The sequence below is a fragment of the Clytia hemisphaerica genome, unplaced genomic scaffold, assembly GCF_902728285.1.
Source record: "Clytia hemisphaerica strain Z4C2 unplaced genomic scaffold, Clytia hemisphaerica genome assembly, whole genome shotgun sequence".
NCBI classification, from domain to species: Eukaryota; Metazoa; Cnidaria; class Hydrozoa; order Leptothecata; family Clytiidae; genus Clytia; species Clytia hemisphaerica.
The window spans coordinates 732,435-752,034 of NW_027103741.1; the positions used below are offsets into that span (position 1 = coordinate 732,435).

At 36.0% G+C, this 19,600-nt stretch overlaps 2 protein-coding genes across 2 annotated transcripts; one reads left to right on the top strand and one right to left on the bottom strand.

Annotated features, from left to right (window-relative positions):
* LOC136805258 (uncharacterized) lies at window positions 1-3,458 on the top strand. The gene is made up of 10 exons (XM_067061836.1): window positions 1-203; window positions 307-440; window positions 765-1,314; window positions 1,442-1,686; window positions 1,792-1,876; window positions 1,982-2,095; window positions 2,228-2,311; window positions 2,578-2,637; window positions 2,779-2,856; window positions 3,058-3,458. Exons 1-10 carry the CDS (start codon window positions 146-148, stop codon window positions 3,456-3,458), a joined length of 1,809 nt encoding a protein of 602 aa, XP_066917937.1. The 5' UTR covers window positions 1-145.
* Window positions 3,459-4,769: 1,311 nt separating this feature from the next.
* Window positions 4,770-6,708, bottom strand: LOC136805259 (uncharacterized). The gene is made up of 2 exons (XM_067061838.1): window positions 5,714-6,708; window positions 4,770-5,529 (listed from the first exon to the last, which is right to left on the bottom strand). Exons 1-2 carry the CDS (start codon window positions 6,706-6,708, stop codon window positions 4,770-4,772), a joined length of 1,755 nt encoding a protein of 584 aa, XP_066917939.1.
* Window positions 6,709-19,600: the final 12,892 nt, after the last annotated feature.

A 19,600-nucleotide genomic window follows, 5' to 3' on the forward strand; every position in this document is an offset into this window, starting at 1 on the left:
AGTACGAAATTGGGCAGAAAGATTACGGACTGCTGGTGTCCATTTTGACGTCATTTGTGGAGCACCAAACTCCTGGGAAGAAATCGTCGACAATTGGGTGCCAGGAACACAAATTGGCCGTGCATTGGAGTCGTTGAGAGAAGCTATGAAGTCTGGTGATCATGCAGCTTTCCGAGGAAGAGTGTACCGGAAGTATGAAAAGGGTAATTTCATACTTGACATTTTATCAATGACCTTTCCAACGCTTTTCTATACACCTAAGTCATTATCTAGATATTAATACTCATTTCACTCCTTTTCTTTCAGCAAACTTTGCCTATCACAAAATAGGTAGCGCAAAGACTTATCTTAATTCCATCATTGTCATTCCACAAATCCAAGATGCGATCATGCAACACAAGGCGGCATTACTAGGGATTCTGTCCGACCCTGGATGTAATGTAAGACATATTATTTCTATAAACGTCAATACCGATTCTATATAGTCGATTTTTCTAGCTTTGCTAGCTAACAAACAAACAAACTTGGCTTTGTTTTGGCTTCTTCAATAAACAGAAGAAAAGGAAAAAATCAAAACGTAATAGTCTGCATTAAAATACAAAGAAATCCATTTTCTTGGAATAGATTTTAACTGTTCAGGAAAATACTCCAAATTTACGATTCTCGTGAAAATCAGCTCTCACCAAACAATATGAATATGATGATATATGAAATATTTTATTTCTGAAATGTTTTAATTGCATTAAACCGTGTTTCATTTTCAGGCAATCAGTCAAATTGTATTCGATCCCGATATAATCGAAATAAGCGGTGGACTGTATTACAAGCTATCAAGCAGATCTCTCACGTCATGCCCCTACAAACCAACAGATAAAGGACGCATTTCGCCGCGTATATTTAAAGAAGTACCGGACAAAGTGGATAAAACTGGTGGTGTTTTTGCCGACGCTGTGAAAAACAGTTTTCCAGATATTAAAGAACAAATGGAATTCATTGTCAAATTTTACCAGTGCTTGCTTGCATTTCAGCTACCACAAAAGACAACAAAGCTGGCACTGGTTGGTCCAAAAAATTCAGGAAAAACCTCGTTCGTCAACGTTGTCAGAGGATTGACCCATCCTGAATTTATCGCCTCTTTGTCAAAGGAAAAAATCTTTGGCATGTCTATGATCAACAGTGACACTCAATTCATCTTTATCGACGAGTTGAGTTCCGAAATCATGGCTGGTGATCAAGCCAAAATCCTTCTTCAAGGTGGTCCAATCACTGTGCCAAGAAAGCATGAAGAACCTGAAATCGTTGACAACCAAGCAGGTGAGCCAAGAAAGTTATTTTCAAGAAAAGCTTTATGTGCAGTAAACAGTGACAGTTCTAGTACATATTTTGCTTTTAACGCATCTGACTTTTTGTTTGTAAAAAGACTTGTCCTTTCTGTTTTAAGGAATTTTCGTCACATGCAACGCGAAACCAAATTATGGCGATGATCAGAGGAACGTGGAAGACAGACTCAATTACATGGACACGGTACCATTGGCAGTGACGGACACAAGCGCTCCAGAGTGGATCTTGGATCACAGCTTCGAAATCTTGCTGTGGATGGTTGATCAGATGAAGAAATACAATTGTTACGTGGCAAGAAAAGAACTGTTTTTCGTCCGTGATGTCACCGACTACGTTCAACCAAAGGTAAAATTCAAAGCTAACATTTGTGTTAGTTGGTAACAGATACTCGGCGGATTTATATTCTAAGGCATAGAAACAAATTTTTCATTCGTAATTCTATTTTTTTAGATCACACTTTGTCTGCCACAAGGAGATTTGATGAAACTGGCAGGGGTACGTTGTGAAGCTCAACAGCAAAACGCTCAAAATCATGGTAAATATATTATATTTCTAATTCCCAGTAGCAATAATCGAACAATGGTTTTTCAAGATTTCACCAAAAGGAACCGTCTCATAGTTGTGCTCAATTATTTTTCAGATTGTAATACAAGTTCTTCGACGAACTCGAGCAGCGAACGGGTGACAAATGATCGACCAGGATGTTCGAAATGGCACAACGATTCACCTTCGAGTGGCTCTGAAGGTGCCATTAGTAAGTTTTTTCACTCATAATCTTTTGAAATCTAGTGTAATTTATTGGCACTGCATCCATGTGCTGACTAAGCATCAAATCCAACAATGAACCTTTTAATTCGAATTTAATACATTTTTTTCTTTTATTCAGCTAAACGTTTTGAGAGAATCTCGAAAAGAAGGCTCACAAAGAAGAGACGTATAGAAGAGAGTAGCGAGGATGAATCGGAAGAAGGTAATTTACAAAATATACTACAGATATACTTTATATCTAGATATATCATTATATATTTTTATATTATATCATTATAATGATATCATATATCAATTTACTCTCACAAACACCACAATCATAACATGTGATTTGAGGCTTATGGATAATCTAAAACTACCTAAACTTGTGACTAACACGGCCTGAACATAAAAAAATCATCTGAATCTAAAATGGATACCGAGACAAATTTCTGATGATAAAGTGTGCCATTATTTTTATTGATTTAGAACAACCACCAAAACGCCAAAAGCCGTTAGCAGAATCAATAGCGGATAAAGAACGTAAAGGTAAATTATATTATATACATGGTGTTACAATCGGATTTTAGGTACATGAAAACAACAAAATATTTGAATTTCAATTAGTTGTGTCCAATACCTCATTTGGTCTGGCTGATTTTTTACTAACCTTTTTCCCTGCATTTTTAGATCATGAAAGTTTAATGAAAGATGTCAACGAGACGATGAACTACCTCTTGGCACAATTGGACTATTTTTCTTCGTCTGGTGAGTCAAATATTGTCAACATAAACAATGTAGTTTAAAAAAAAAGAAACCAGGGTTCGCGCATCGGCTTGTATGCTTAGAAAACTGAATCTGAAAGGGAATTAGAAACAGGAAGGGAAGAATCTGTTTATTCTTCTTTCTTATATTTTTATCTTAATAATGACATAATATACATATATAAAGAACTTTTTCAACATTTAGACGGTGAGCAATCGATCGATTTTGAGGCGACCTTCATAAAAACAAGCCGTGCTCATTTTGTTCATAAGGCCGAGAAGAATGATAAAACAATCTTCAGATACGTGGACATAAATACACCAAAATACTGGGCAGAGATGACTCGGCTCATCGTCAAGTGGTTTGACAGAGGAACAAGATTGTCATTTGCGCATTACAACACATTCGATGACAATTTCATGAGGCATGGTGGTTTGGCGAGGAGAGGAGCTGTTCCGACTATTGATGCTTGGTTTTTGGTGTCTGGAAGGGTTCGGAACGGCTTTGACATCCTTGGCTATTTGGACACATTCCCTTGGATCGAAAAGGAGTTAGAGTCGATCCGTCGACACCTCGACATCATTGTAAAGAGAAAATTGATTTAAATCTTAATAAAACCTGTCTATTTTATTTTTTGGCATACCTTTCTTGAATAGTTGATCGAAAATATTCTGAAAAAACTTCTTTCTCCTTTTATCAATATTCCTGAAATTTTGTTTTAATTTACAAAACACAAAATTTATAACAAAACAGTAATTTGCTACCTACGAAACAGAGCTTTACATTACATAGTACAAATCAAAGTGAATAAAATTTAGGGTAAAAGTTAAAAAATTAAAACAACAACAGTTATGCATCCAACATCCAACATCCAACAAACAGCAAATATCCATATTTTAAGTGTTTTTAACTTTGGCCTTCTCTCCAGTCTTTTCATCACAACAGGAAGCTTTCTTTTTTTTCTTTTTTGAAATTTCTGCGTCGCTCCCGTCTGCGTCGCTCAGCAGCCAAGCTGGAGTCTTTCGTTTAAATCTGACCTTGTAGATTTTTTTTTTGCCCATGTGTTTGACAATTTCGTCCACAGTCTTTAAATTTTCTGGTATCTCATTGTCTGTTTCGGACGTAACATAGTCTTCGGAAACCACCACAACGTCACTCATGATGTATGTGACGAGAATGAACTGATTTTATATTCAAACGTTTCCCATTTTATAGATTTTTGGTAAGGTAGACCCCAGTCCTTTATTGTAATTGAACTTTGATCGACGACGTGTACAAATTTCAATGGTTTAAATCTGCTGACTATGCTGACACCTTTAACCCTAAGAAACAATCTTTCTTTCTTGAAAATAGAAGAACATGCTTACAATAAATATCATTTGTGCATGTTTTGAAAATTGATAGACAACAAAGCTCTTTGAAATTGGATAGCCCTGAGTAGCCCTGTTGTAGCCCTGTTGTAGCCCTGAAATTTTAGCTTGGCAAATGTTGGGTAGCCCTGTAGCCCTGGTAATTTAGGATTTGTGACATTTTTGACGAAACCGAAAGTAGTCTTACATTTTCAACTGAAAGGCTTGGAAACATTGATAATCTCATTTAAACTAAATTGAACTTAGAAGCCCTATAATGTAGCCCTGATGTAGCCCTGGAGTTTTAGTTTTAGTTTTTAAGGATTAACAGAATTTGTTCTTTTCTTTGACATATTTTTTTATAAATAAAAAATATTAGATTAAATTTGATCAAATTTTACAAATCTTACAAAAAATATCAACTGTCATCATCAAATAGTTTTCTAAAACAGGCACTGTCAGATCTAACCCTTAACGAGTCTCTAGTTCTTGATGGATGAAATTGAAAACTTAAGTCCTTTAAAATCAGGGCCCAGGATTTACGTCCGTACTTTTGGATACCCTGTTTTAATAACGATCCTCTTCGTTAGTAAATTTCACATTCTTTGTTTGTCTCTTAGTAACTTGTTGTTCAGCAACTTCTCTTTTGACGACAACATTATCTTTTGGTACATCTAAAACATGACGAGAGCTGTTTGCTGACATTGCAATATCTTCACCCTCCACTGTGTGTGTGATTGTCAGGTCTGTAATTTCATCAAGTGATTCTCTTATTGGCTGATACGGATCTCTTTCGGTTTGATTTGTCGTCTGATTGATGTGAGAACTTGAACCACGAAAACTAGGTTCTCCTCCCTCTATTATACGCTGACTCTGGCTCAGAACCTCGTTGTCGAATGAGCAAGAGATGTTATTGAACATGCTTACCAGGTTTTTGTTAACGTCCGTTCGCGCTTCCTTTGTCATCTTGTCCATGCATTTCTTTCCTTCGACTGCAACGATTCTGGATTGCGTCTTCTTGTAATGTACCTTTGCAACTGTCGAACTGTGCTTTTGATCCTCAGTAATAAAATGTTGCTCTTCTAGATTGAGTCGTTCGCTGCTTTCCGTTTCGATTATTTGCCTGTACCGTGTTGGATTGATGTGTTTGCCAATTGCTTGATGAACGAGAATTGTCATAGCAGAAGTCAGTGACTGAAATTGAGTGCCGTTTGTTGAGAGCAGTAAGAAATCACATTGCGGATTTAAACGAGGTCTTATGTGTTCCAAATACAAGTCGATTATTTCAATTGTGTCGTCCGATAAGATTAAAGTGTCAAAAATGTACCTGAAAATATAAAACAAAGAGTTTTATGTTATGATTGTGTTTTTTCTGTTTTTCATCATATTCAACACAAATACATATTTGCCAACTTTTACTTTCATGATGATGATCTATAATAGCTTTGATTAAGAAAAGTTTGATTCGGTGTATTAATTATAATGGATCTATTTTGATTAAATATTGATACCTTGATGCTGTTTTAAACTCTCTCTGGTCTACAAATCCACCATTCCCTCTTGCTTTGTTTACCATTCCGACGGTAAGAAATTGATAAGTCATAGGTCTTGAACATTTCACTCTCAGGAACAATAAAGTGGTAATGAATCGAATGCAAAATACCAGTTCGCCTTTTGTTAAAAGTCTAGCTTCTTCACTATTGGCAGACTTTTGGATGATCGTTTTGAACTGTCCCATGTGATGAGGTATGACTTGCTCCATGTCTTCTAACGTAGCCCAACTATTTCTAGCAATGAGAGTTTCCAAATCGAGGTTACGATTACAATCAAGGTTCTTTCTTTTACGAAGGTTTTCGGTTGCTCTCCTTAGATACACCTCTACAACAGTAAAGCAGCGTAGAGTATTATCAGATACACCGTTTGCCTTTCTAAAATCGATAAAGTCACTAAGAGCTTTCACGTAGTTCAATGCACCTGAAGGACCAACCTTCCAATTAGTCTCTAAAGTTTTCAAAAATGAAATAAAAATTGAAGCTGATGACAGACAGCAATCAACAAATTCGTTTGTCAGCTCAATGTCATTTTCATTGTTTCCCATGGCCTGCATAAAATATTTCATTGATCGTTTTCCAATTTGCCGGGACTCTCTGTTGCTTTTTCCTCCTCCACAGGGTGTTCCAAGCCAGAGCAAAAAATCGTATCCTATACCTTTATCGAGTGAAAAAGACGGCTTACCGGCAGTCCAAGCTCGTTTTGTAACTCTAAATGTGTCAACCATGTCTTCACGTTTAACCTCGGGTTGTTCATCAAAATAGTAATACCATGGGTGCTTCACGTTTATGTGTTTTCTCAATCCGCGGCAACTTTTGAAATCTCCATGTAAACAAAGTTTTATTGGACAAGTGTAAAAGTTTTGCCCATTTGGACGTAATTTTAGCGTTCGTTTTCCATGAGCGGCACCAACTAAAGTCTTCCAGTTGACCTGCAGTCGCCTTGAGCGACGCATCGTGAATGAAAGGAGCAAAGTTTTCCCTTTTTATGTAATTTACAAATTTAACTCTGTTAGGGGGTTTGAAATATAAAATTTCCATTGATTTAGAAAAGGGAGAAGCATCTCTCAAACCCCCTTTAAAAAAATGCCCAATGAGAAACGTGCGCGCGTAGCAGATACCACCAATGAGGTACGATTGGAAATCTAAATTCCCATGGTAGCGAACAATTTGAGTTAATGCAAAGATCAAATTGATCTTAATTAAAAGAAAATGATACTCGTTTTTGTAACCAACACACAAAAAGAACGAGAGAACACTAAATTCCTACACACTATGAACACTTTATTCCCTAGACAAGGAACTATTCGTACAAGCACAAGAAAAGAACGATAAATTCATTTGCACTATGTACACATTTTATTCCCTAAACGGTGAACAATTTATTCAGTAAAAAAATCTGAACAGTTTGTTCGATATTAAAAGGAACAAAGGAACGTTTTCTATACCTTTGAAGTTATAAAGAATAAACTATTCTTTAGAGAATATTTTATTCTTTCAAAGAAAACTAAAAAGAACATAAAGTTCCTTTGGGAACAAAAAGTTCATTGAATAGATGTTCCTTGGGAGTTCCCTAAATACAGTGTTTGACCAAAGATCAACTACAATAAGGTATGCTGATATTTAGGCTTTGACTCTAGCTGGGCTGCTGAGGTGTTAGAAAAAGTCTCTAAACATTTCAACTTCCCTTAGCGACTCGGTCAAAAGACCAGCAAGCCCATGCATACAGATCCATTAAGGTCTGCAATTCTATAATATTTATGATATCCAGGAATAACCGAGAGAACTTTTTTTCTTATCCAGGTCCTCAATTGCCTGAACTATCAGCGAAATCGAAGATCTCTGCTAGCTGATTGGCTAAAGCAGTACAAATATATCTCGCTTAACGGCCTAACGGTTCGGAAAAATTAATTGGAATAATCTCGGAAGTCGTAAAATAATTCTAATATTGTATTTACATCCGTATGCTCATAAAAATATAATCATGCTCTGATCACCAATAGAAACTCCAGGTTGACAGATATGAAAGAAAACTTCATCACCTGTTTAAATGCGACCTCAAAGGAAATGGAGTAGATAACGGGACATGCTGTCTATTTTTATTAAAACATAAATTTCATAAGAACATACGACTTAAGGCGAATTCGAAGTTTTTCTTATGTTTAGTCATATATCGATCCTATCAAACTTAGTATTCTGCTTAACTTCAAACCTATCTCGCTTTTTCATTCAAAAATCAGAAATAATTTTGTTTTGGCCTAAACTAACCATTTTGAATAATTTATCATATTTTTTATGTTTTATCATAAACTTTGTTTGCAGGTCCACATCAGTATATATACCACTTCATAGCCTATTTTATCAAATAAACCAAACAAAAATAATTAAAAAATCTGACTCTGGCTCTGTACCGTTATACTGTTGGCGTTGCTGAAGCCATCGCCATCACAAAATCAGGAAGATCAGATTCAGGAAATGGCTTCTTGTGGCTAGATTTCCGGGCTAGGCATTGTAAAACATTATAGATTCTAAAAGCATTCAATTTTTTAGGAACGTATATCAAATCGCCGTTTATTAGATCATCGCTAAGAAGGCCTTAAAGGTTTTGTTTTTAATAAGAGTCTTATCGTTTGCTTACTCATCAATTTTAATTTACAAGCTTTTTCATATTGCATTGACAGGGATGTGGAGCAGGATGGGTCAGAAAGAGGCAAAGAAAAACATTTTTTTGTTTACATCAGCATAACATAACAATAGGGAGATATTGTCTTGATATGAAATATGTGTCTGATATGAAACGGAAACGCTTATGTAAAATAAAACCTTTAAACCAAAAAGGTCTTATAAAGCACACGAACCAGTCAAAATATACCAGTTCTAGTAAAAAAGCGTGAATCACATGCAAAAGACGGCGGAGAGTGTTTTTGCAGGGAAGTACAGGAAATCATCTTAACTCTCATTATCTTCATCATCACATTAAGGAGAAAATTATAATCCCCTCCAATTTCCCATCACTCGTTCACTATGAGACGCTAATGCAGACATGGAGGAAATTGCTTTCAGCTTATGACTGGATCAAAACGTTAGAAGATGCTTTCATTGCTTTGAAGATGAGATATTCTTGTTTCAGATAGACCCCACTCGATTTTGAAAACAACCTTACGTTCTGCCAAAAATCAGATCTCTAAAATCGGGCCCTTACAGTGCAGGAAAAAATTGGCTAAAAATCTACCCTCGTCATAGTGAAATTTTTCGAAATCAATGTTTTGAAATTTCTCAAATTTTACCACAAAATTTGGTATTTTCTCAAATTTTACACCCTTACAGTGCACTTTTTCCCACTTGCTCACAAATCAACCCTCACAGTGCAATTTCCAAATTCCAAAAAACCTACCCTTAAGGGCCACACGTCCGGTAGGTCACTTACCTGGAGTGCCCCCCCCCCCCGAGAGACCCCCCTCCTACAGACCCATTAAGATTCTTTTAGCCAGTTGGAGTAAAAATAACGTACTGAAATTCAGGACTTACATTGGGCTCTTCCAGAAAAAATCCGTTCATGGGGGGTGGAGGATATATTATTTTTTTCATGAAATACCCCTGGACATTTCGATTTTAAACCCCCTGGACACGGGTTACACCCCTGGACAAACATCAAATCAACCCCTTGAACACAAAAAATTACCCCTGGACATTGGAATTTACCCCCTGGACATTGCAATTTTTTGGTATTTTTTCAATACCCCTGGACAATTCATCCTCCACCCCCCATGAATGGATTTTTTCTGGAAAAGCCCATTACCATGTTTTTTATGGCTTGGGATTTTAAATTTCATTGTTCTTAGCTCAAAAGATTCAGTGGGGGGATGGCACAATGTTTTGGAGCGAGGCTTTGTTTATTTAATTTTTCTCACCAGGGACAGAAATTGGATATTTGCCAATTTTCGAGTGGGAGCAGGTCCTACAGGGTCTGTGAGAAGGGGACGTGTATGACAGAAGATTTCGTAAAATAAAATATCGATTCATCGAGTCAATTTTGTAAAGGAAATACAAAAATCTCGAACAATAAGATATCAGCTAAAGTCTAAATAAAAACAAAAAAGGTCTGTTTAAATTTTGGTTCAAAGGGAAATGTCAGAACAGGCCAGCGAAAGAGGTCTACGAATTGAGTGCAATCAGTTTTCGAACTTTCATATTGTGGCAGAGGAAAAAAATTCAAAATAGTTTTACGTGTTCACTCAAATCTGATTAAAATTTGGCATACGCAAAAGATAAGTTATCATATCTGATAACATTAATGTCTGTTTCGTACTTACAAAAATTTCCTCAATGGACTTTGGCTTCGGTGATTAGATTCCATGCCCACGTCAGTGTCACTGCTCAACCTTTAAGAAAAAACTTACTACGAACCCATACAGTAGAGTCTCTTTACCTCGAACCTATGTAACTCAAGCAAGCCTTTTAGTTTCATTGGTTAACAATACCTTAAACCTTATTTCATAACTTTTTAATAACTCGAACAAATTTGTGATCCCCGTGCGTGTTCGAGTTATGGAGACTTAACTTTTCAGAGAACGCGCCAAGAGGAGTATTGGCCGGTGATCGGTAATTCGGTTGAGCACGCAAAAGTAACCAGTTTTCTATGTAGAATACTAAGCTTTATATACCCTCATCGACCAAGCTGTACCCGCCATCTTTGATCAGAGCATTTTGAAAAGTGGTACCTTAATAATGATAGCAGGACAATTTATTTTATAATCAATTTTCAGTTTTATAATCTTTTCACCTGCAGCGAGTAGTGCTGTCATTACACTTACAAAAATTCCGATCAATTGCTTGGCCGGCATCGAGAAACTTTTTCCAGGTCAGTGGTGTTGAAGTTTTTCAAGCTAAGTAAGTTACAACTTCCACCATTATGGAAGCAAATACTCGGTTTGCGTTAGGAGTTCGAACATAAATGAGCTTAATTGAACAAAATAATTCGAGCTTAAATAATGGCGGATTTTCGTTGCGTAACATTAGCAAAACCTCTGAAAAACTTGTTTTTCACGGAACAGTGATTGGTGTTACCGCATTTCTTCCGCATTTCGAACCCCTTAAAGCCAAATACTTAAGTGTGACAGTTGGAAGAGTAATAAGGGTCCCGCGTATAAGCTGTAAAATAAGTTGACGACCTCTAATGCGATTTTCAAGGGAAATTGGATTTTCAAATAAAAGAGCGTTATCTTTTTTGTTGACGAATTTCTTGTCGACGGTGACTTGGTGAAATTTTATCGAATAATGGAGCGTATCGATGGTAGAGCTTCGAATTAGAGAGCGTCAACTGTAACTTATAATGGCCCAGCTGACACACAACGTTTTTTCGACGCTTATCTAACGTTCACAACGTCCATTTAACGTTAAATGAACGTTGAAACAACGTTGTGTGCCAGCTGAGGGTTAAGAAATGTTTACGGAAATAAAGAAGCCAAGAAAAATAGGAGGAAAATTGTTCAGTCATGATGAACTTCCATAATATTTGCGTGACCCTTAAAAAAGAACAACTTTCTATCGGAAGGGGGTAGAAGTGCCCCTCAAAAAGTGTCTGAGAGGGTTATTAATAGGCTTAGGTTGTTTTTAACCGTTTTCCATACACGTTTTGTTTTATAAGAACAAAATATTTAAGAACACAAGTCTTTGATGGCCGAAATCTTAAGAATAAGTTAAGAACATTTCAAGGCTTTGCGGACTTTAAAACATCAAATATACGAAGTGGTGAAAATAAGAACATATTAAGAATATTTTTAGGCTTAAAACTTAAAAGTTAAGAATATCCAAAAGCTTAAACAAATTTGGATGTTCTTATGAAAAAACTTTACATTTTTCATGTCAAGTTCGTTTGCACTGTAAACATATTTGAGATTATTGCTCCTTATTTGTCCTTCAAAAGCTTACAGTAATTGATTTGTTGTCCTCAACTAAGATTGTTAGTTTAAGCAAACAGTATAAACGCTATTTTGATATTCTTAAAGATCTGAAATTTTCTTTCGAACTATAATTAAACCACGATAATTTGTTTGTTAAAGTTTCTAAGAGACATTTCTACTTTTACTTTTTACACCTCGTTAATACTCCCGAAAAACAACCGCGTTTTATCAACCTCTTTCGTTGTCATTCAATATACACAAACATTTTCTAGAACAAAACACAGATCATTTTATTTTACTGTAAACAATTTAGCCTTTCCAGGGAATTCGCCCCCGAGAATTTTGCACCCCAGATCATACTCCTGGAAACTTAGGCAGGGGTCAATTATTTATCTTCTTTAATTCATTCTTTAAAGTAATAGCCCCCCCTTGCCCCCCAGTTGCTACGGCACTGCTAGTCTCACAGACCTACTGGGAACCCTTCCCACTTGAAAAATTGGCCAAAATATCGTTACAGTGTAAAATTATACTCTAATTATGTCCCCGCTGAAAATAATCAGATAAGCAAATCCTCACTGCAAAATATTATGCTATTTTTTTATCCCTACTAAATTTTGTGGCTAGAAGACAATGGAAATTCAAATCCGTAACCATAAAATACATGGGAATATCAATCCCCATTGAGTTTCCATCCGTTGTTTTTATCCCCACTGGCTGATCCCACCGGGTCTGTGAGGTGAGGGTGTATAAGTTGGCTTGCTCGTAAAAATCCTTGCGAACAGTTTTCAAAATTCTTCAAAATAACAGTTTCGACCCAGGGGTTTATTCCCGTCAAGGTTTCAAGTCAAAGCTTATAGAATTAATGAAAACGTCAGGTTGGGGATACGAGTGGTGTTATTTCGGGTTAAATTCAAAGAAAATAAATTTCATACGAAATGATTGGGGACGTGATGTAGACCAGTATTTTCACGTAAAAAGAAGCAAAAAATATTTCCTTTGATCTCAAATTTGCGTACATCATATGTCAGATTTCGCTGCTTAATAATACCCGAAACAATTTTCTTTTTGAATGTTTAAGCGCAGTAAAAGAGAAAGGCTTTCGTCATTATGAAATCTCACATCAATTACGCGATTACCGAAATGAACATTTGATTACGTAAGCCATAGCTTTCAACACAGAATGGGTTAACAGTGACGTAACTTTAACTTGAACCTCTATAATCGAATTTTTCCTTGACTCGAACTTGTTCCTTATCATTCTTCGTCCCTTCAGTCAACCAATGCCTTATACTAAATCTTACTCAATACTGTATCTCGAAATTTCCTTCACTCGAACTTCTTTCACTTCTTGAAAGTTTTTAACCATTTTTCGGCAAAATATGGTTCGAAATTTTACACCCTTAGAGTGCAATTTTCCTCCTTTTGCTGATTTCGACTCTGAGTGCCCCCCCCGGATGCCTCTCCTCTAGAAGCAACTGTTGCAATATTGTTGGGTGTTGCTGTTGGGCGTAAAAGATTCATCATTCAGAAATGGTAAACAAAGTATTGTATTTAATAACAATTATTTTGAAGAATCAGCAATATGCAAACTAACTACGCATGGACCTTAGACACTCAATGAACAGAAAATACCACACTGAGTGACGTCACTGAAACATTTATTAATGGAAAGATATTTACAGCGATAATAAAAACAAACAAACAAAGTTGTTTATCCATCTCTGGGTGTTTCGTTTATCATAAGATACTTCGTCACAAATCAGAAGTAAACAAAATATACGAGAAAATGGGACGACGGCCGTTGCAACTGGGCCTCTCCGGTCTGTATTAGCGAAGGTAAGCAAGTGTTTATTTAGACGATTTAATGTGATATCGTAGGCCTGTACATAAGATTTCATTTGTATGGTTTTCTTTGGCAAGTTATGTACAGGCCTACGGTATCGCACTTTACGGTCAAAATAAACCCGTGCTTAACCTCGCTATTGTCAGATAAACTAGTCCGTTACACGTTGTTTTATAAGAAAAAACTATATAAGAACTTGACGTCTCAATGTCTAAAATATTAAGAACAATTTAAGAACATTATAAGACTTTATAGACTCTAAAAAAAGCCATATATGATGAAGTTCTGAGAGAGAACGTAATATCGTGAAATGAAAAAGCAGTTGAATTTACTTTTTGCTTATTACTAAAAAAAGCTATCGGTGCTCTCAAAGAAGGGATAAAAAACAAGTCTTATTGGCAAGCTGTGTAGCCTATAGCGACAAAATGATGTCTCTACTGACGGTATACACTTTTAATGAGAACATAGGATGTTCTTAAAATAAAATGTTCTTATCTTCAGCATTTTGAGTTTATTTTTGTCAGTCGTATGTCCTCAAAGTCTTAAAAAGTCTCCTCAATGTCCTTAAAATGTTCTTAAATTGTTCTCAATATCTTGGCCATCGGAGCCTTATGTGTGGGGGGCGTACGGTTTTACGGAATTGCGGAAATCGACCCTTTTTTCTTCGGAATTTCGGAAATCAGGCAAAATTCTTTCGGTACTTCGGAATTCTGAAATTGTTTCGGCATCGGAAACCCGTGAATTTTTGCTTCGAAATTTCGGTATTATAAAGTTTTTATCCCCTTTTTTCGGAATTCATACATGAAAAATCAAAAATTAGTCAAAACGGGGGAAAAAACCCCAAAAATCGGTATCGGAATTGCAAGTATTTCTTTACGGAATTTCGGAAATTTTGGCAAAACTGTCCGGTATTTCGGAAATCGCAAACCCCGTACGCCCCCCCCTTATGTGTATACACTAATGAGTTTGAGCTCAGTATAGAACAACTTTGAGAGAAGTTTGTTGATGTACGATTTTGGCTGCTCTTCATTTCCAGGGTGATCTTTTGAATTGAGTATAACAAGATTTTCGACTTGCCCTCCCTTCTATTAACCTTGTACAAAAGGTGACCTAATTATAGCGATCACTGTTTCTATAAGTGGAGGTGTTTTCCACTGCCCAACTTCTCAGGCTTTTTCCTTTCTTTCATTCATTTGATGATTGGTAGACCACTAACTAATCAATAGGCTGCTCCACGGATTATATTACTGTCTGGGAAGGAGACCAACCATCACGAATGCTGATATTCGTTGGTTTAATTGCTACGTCAAGAGAAAGAGAACATAAAGCTAACACAGATATCTTACGAAGTTACTCCGTCCCTTGCCGAAATTATGCATCATCTTTGCAAGTAGACAGTAGAGATGATGTCGACTGTAGGGGAAATATTCCAACTGTATCTTGACTTCTCACGTCTGATTTCATTTCCTGAATTGCTAATTTCAATGCAAAATGGTGATTAACACAATCATCAATACTATGTACTATATGTAAATACATTTATCTTTTACGAAATGTAAACAACGTATACCCCAGTTCGGTTCCGGCAATTCTTTCAAGTAAGACCATTCTCTCGCCTCCTCGCTACATAGTATTATATATAGATGTCTAAGACGAGTTTCATCTAAGAGGAACAAACGTGAATACGGTTTTTTTGGGGGGTAGGTGTTGTCGTAAACACAGACTCTATCCACCGCGCAACATATTACGTTTTATGATATACAAACTATATTATATCATAATAATATATTATACGGACGATAGCATCGTCTAAGTATCATATATTGATGCATCTGTGCTAATCAACCTTTTGCATTGAAATTAAGATTCAGGAAATGTAATCAGACGTGAGAAGTCAAGACACAGCTGGGACACAACGTTGTTTCAACGTTTATCTAACGTTCACAACATCCATATAACGTTAGATGAACGTTGAAACAACGTTGTGTGCCAGCTGGGAGGACACAGATGGGATATTTTCCTTCAGTCGACACCATCTCACCCTTTCAAACTTTTGTAAAGGATAAATACAATCAAATTAATACCACTAATATAACTTGCCATACAACTGTCTTTTCTCCGGAAGTCATCAAAGAGTAATAGAATCAACTTTCTAACAACACGATTTGGACCGTGACAATGGTAGTACACAGGAATTTAACGGGGAGCAATGCATGCAGTATTTTGTGGTGTTTTTAGAATCAAATGAAGATTAAATTATCTGCGAACCATTAAAAGTTGAAACAATAGATTTATAAGTCTGCTGATTCAATGTGTCAGTCATCTTTGATCCTGAGGATTTTATGATATTATGTGACACCCAGCTTCCTCAAATGTCAAAATAATGAAATCAAAATACAAAGATACCTCTATAACTCGAACCTCTATGACTCGAATTTCTTCTTAACTCGAACGATTTATAAACCAGTCCACATAACTCGAAATTTCCTTAACTCGGACGATTTTGCTGGTCCTCTTCAGTTAACAAAGCCTTATAACCAGTCCACATAACTCGAAGTTTCCTTAACTCGAACAAAGTTGTGTTCTCCGTGCGTGTTTGAGTTACTGTGACTACACTGCACTTTGTAACCGGCTCAATATTATCCTATTTTATCATCGAAGAAAGCATTATGTGGAATTCTAATTTCCGTAGCCTATAGTTCTGTGTAGGTTAAATTGTTTAATAATATTCTAGCTGATTTTAAAACTTTGACTTTGAAGGGGAATTGAATCGAAATGAATTTCCTTAATCCCTTTTACTTCAAGACATAGACATCAAGGACATCAAGATCTCAAGGGTTTTTATGTTCGGCAGATAATAATGCGGTTTTTTGTCCGTCAATTCATCACAACATTTTATTGGAAGACCACAGAAGAATCAGTGATGATTGAAACATATTTGATGCAGGAGTGTTGTGTTTTACAAACAATTCATCTTATGTGTGATCAACCTCTATTATTTGGACATGCACAGTATGTAGACGATTGATGTTGATAGCAGTTGACCTTTCCTCTTGTCGTGACTTTCCACTCAAATGTCGATACCATTGATGTGTGCATACCACTCAATGTTTGTATAATAATGTACCAAGCTTTTATTATTTCTACCAATTGAGCTTGTGTTTCTGCACGAAAAACAGAATAGTCCGGAATATGTTTGAAATAACTTCCGATCTCAACTAAGCATCGATCAATACATCGAGGAATGATTGCAACATTTCCGCGACCACGTTTAGTTAAAGATGGTGTTAGTCCGAAATTCACCAAATCATGACATTCAGTTTGATACAGATTCAGCTGACTAATGTTCACATATCCATACAACGTTAAGATGAAACGTTGAAAGAATGTTGTGTGCTAGCTGGAGAACCGCCAGGTGTAACCGTGGACTGGATTTCGCTGCACAGAGGAAGCAAAGAAAAACAGTACAACAGTCACAGAGACACATCATTTTTTTAAATAAGCAAGTTTCTAACCCTATACCAGGCTCACATTACGCTTGGCATTCTATTGTTCTTAAACAATAGAGCCATTGCTTGGCTTGAGTACCAAAAACTGAGCCTGTATAATGCTCATAAACGGGTTATAAACGTTATGCTTATATAAAAAAACACATATTGGATTTGATAAACCACTAAGATGGCCACACGCCATGGAACAATGAGGGCGGATGTCAAAAGAGAGTAATTAGTATGATTGGAGAGATACTTGGTCACATCATAACAAATACAAACTTTTTCCAGCTATTTCGGTTGACAAAAACAGGAAAATCCTGTTTCAAAATTGCCAAATTTAAGTATTAGGCAAGATCGGAAAAACTTTAAAGAAATATTTGTCTCTCTGCGGAGCACGACACTCGTGCTAATTTAGTGGTTAGCCGAAAATATGCCATTAGTGAAAATTCACTTTAATCGGGTAACTATTCTATGACGGAAATCGGTCAGTTGAAATGAAATTAATTTCCATCCAAAAATAAAAAAGCCATTGATTGTAAACATATTTAGCGAATAACTTGGCAACTATAATACACTTGCGGTTATTTTGAGGTGTGTTCTAGACATTAGTTGTAATAATTTAGTTTCATTTTACTAAAATTTGAATAAAGCTTGGTTACAATTGTAAATTGATTATGTATCTTCTTAAATATAAAGAAAAACCAAGTGAAAGGTCCGTCTATGTGCCGAAAACACTGAACACTGAAGTAAAATTGTACTTGATTCTCATTTGATCGAAAGAGACATTAAGATCTTTGTATAGTTTCGTCAACTTTGTATAGTTTCGTCAACTTTGTGTAGTTTCGGCAACTTTCCATGTATAATTGCAGCCTAGGTAACTTAGCCCGTATTAACAAGGCTAGGAGGACACACGGCTTATGGAAACATAACGTTTTCGGTGCTTTAAAGATTTTTCATATGTACGAATTTTAAGTTTGCCTTGGAATACTTGTTATTCAACCACAACTTACCATCAGGTTTATCCTAGTGATTGAATCAAACTTACAAGATTTCTAAGCTAATGAAATCCTAGTAGTTCGCAAAAAGAATATTATTTAGGCGGTGTAAAGTGTCTTAAATGATAAAAATCTGATCATTGGGAAGGGAGAAAGGTCAAATATGTCATGATGAGTACAGTTGGATTAACGAATTGTTCCGCCTTATATTACAAAAATGCATATGCAAAGAAATGTGTCGCATTTTTGTATCTACAAATGAAGTTAGCAAGCTTCCCCCGTTCGCAAGTCGATTAAAGCAAATAAAATAATTTGATTTGTAGGGATTAAAGGATACTTAACTTTCTCATCATCCTTTTAATGCAATCAAAGCAAATAAGCGAATGATGATATCTCTCTGCTGCAACTAACCAAAAGTTTTGAGACTTTGTCATTTCTGATGATTTCGAAATCTCGACCGCAAATAACGGAACTTTCGGGAAATGCTAAACCTCCTTCTTCTAATACACGGTTTATTATAAGAACATATTCTGATAAACTATATTATTCATGATAGATGAATAGGTCAAGAATATCATAGCCATGGAATTTGGCAACTGAACCTAAAATTGTGATTTTTAAAGCATTTTTATCTGTACAATGCCATTTATCTTACAGCAATACCCAAAACTTTCACCAAGTTCAGTTATGATTTGGATCCTAACCTATAAAGAAAACCTTAAATTAATATTTCAATATGATATTTCCCAAAAAGTTAAGAATATTTATGATGCAATAGGAAAACACCATTCTTATAAATAAAAGAACGTGCAAGATAACATCTTTATTGGAAAAGTAGCGGTTGAAATGCATCATCAAGAAGTTTGTCATGAAGTATACATGAAGTGGTTCTTAGCAATTTCTTTAGTCACGGGATCAGCAAAATATCACAACCACGACGAACAATTTAATGAAAATAATCTGTAGCAGTGAAAGTCGCTCTTACCAATCATGGACTACATAGTAGAGATTTTGCTAAGCCACAATTAAGGCTGGGTAGCATTATTGAAATATTACTGAAATCATAGTCACAGGTCCCTCAAATAAACACAATGCGCTCATTGAAATTAAAATCTATGACGAATAGAAGCCACAAATTTGTTAATATAAGCTGACAGTGCAGATCTCTGTAACTTAGTAGCAAATTGAATTAAATAGAACAGAAAAGATTAGCATGATCCCATATTATCAAAAAATCCATTTCACACATTTCCTTGACATCAGTTCCATAATCTTTTGATGGATTCAAACAAATGATTGTTTGTGGACTGGTGGGTTTCATTGAAACATGACGACAAATTGAACATTAAGTAGATTGAATCATGTTGCAAGAGATGTGAGAGAAACACTGCATGTGATATTAACCCACACCTTCAAGTGCAAATCACTTTTGCAAAGAAACTATCTATAAAGCCCACATGGTCTCTCCATGTTGATAATTTGTCATTTATGACGTCATCCTTGGGACTAATGTACATAGAGGAGCTTTCCTTGAGAATTCGCAAATCATCATTGCGAAATTGAGGTTCAAAGATCGAACCCTGATGAAGTATATAGACCTATCATATGGGTCA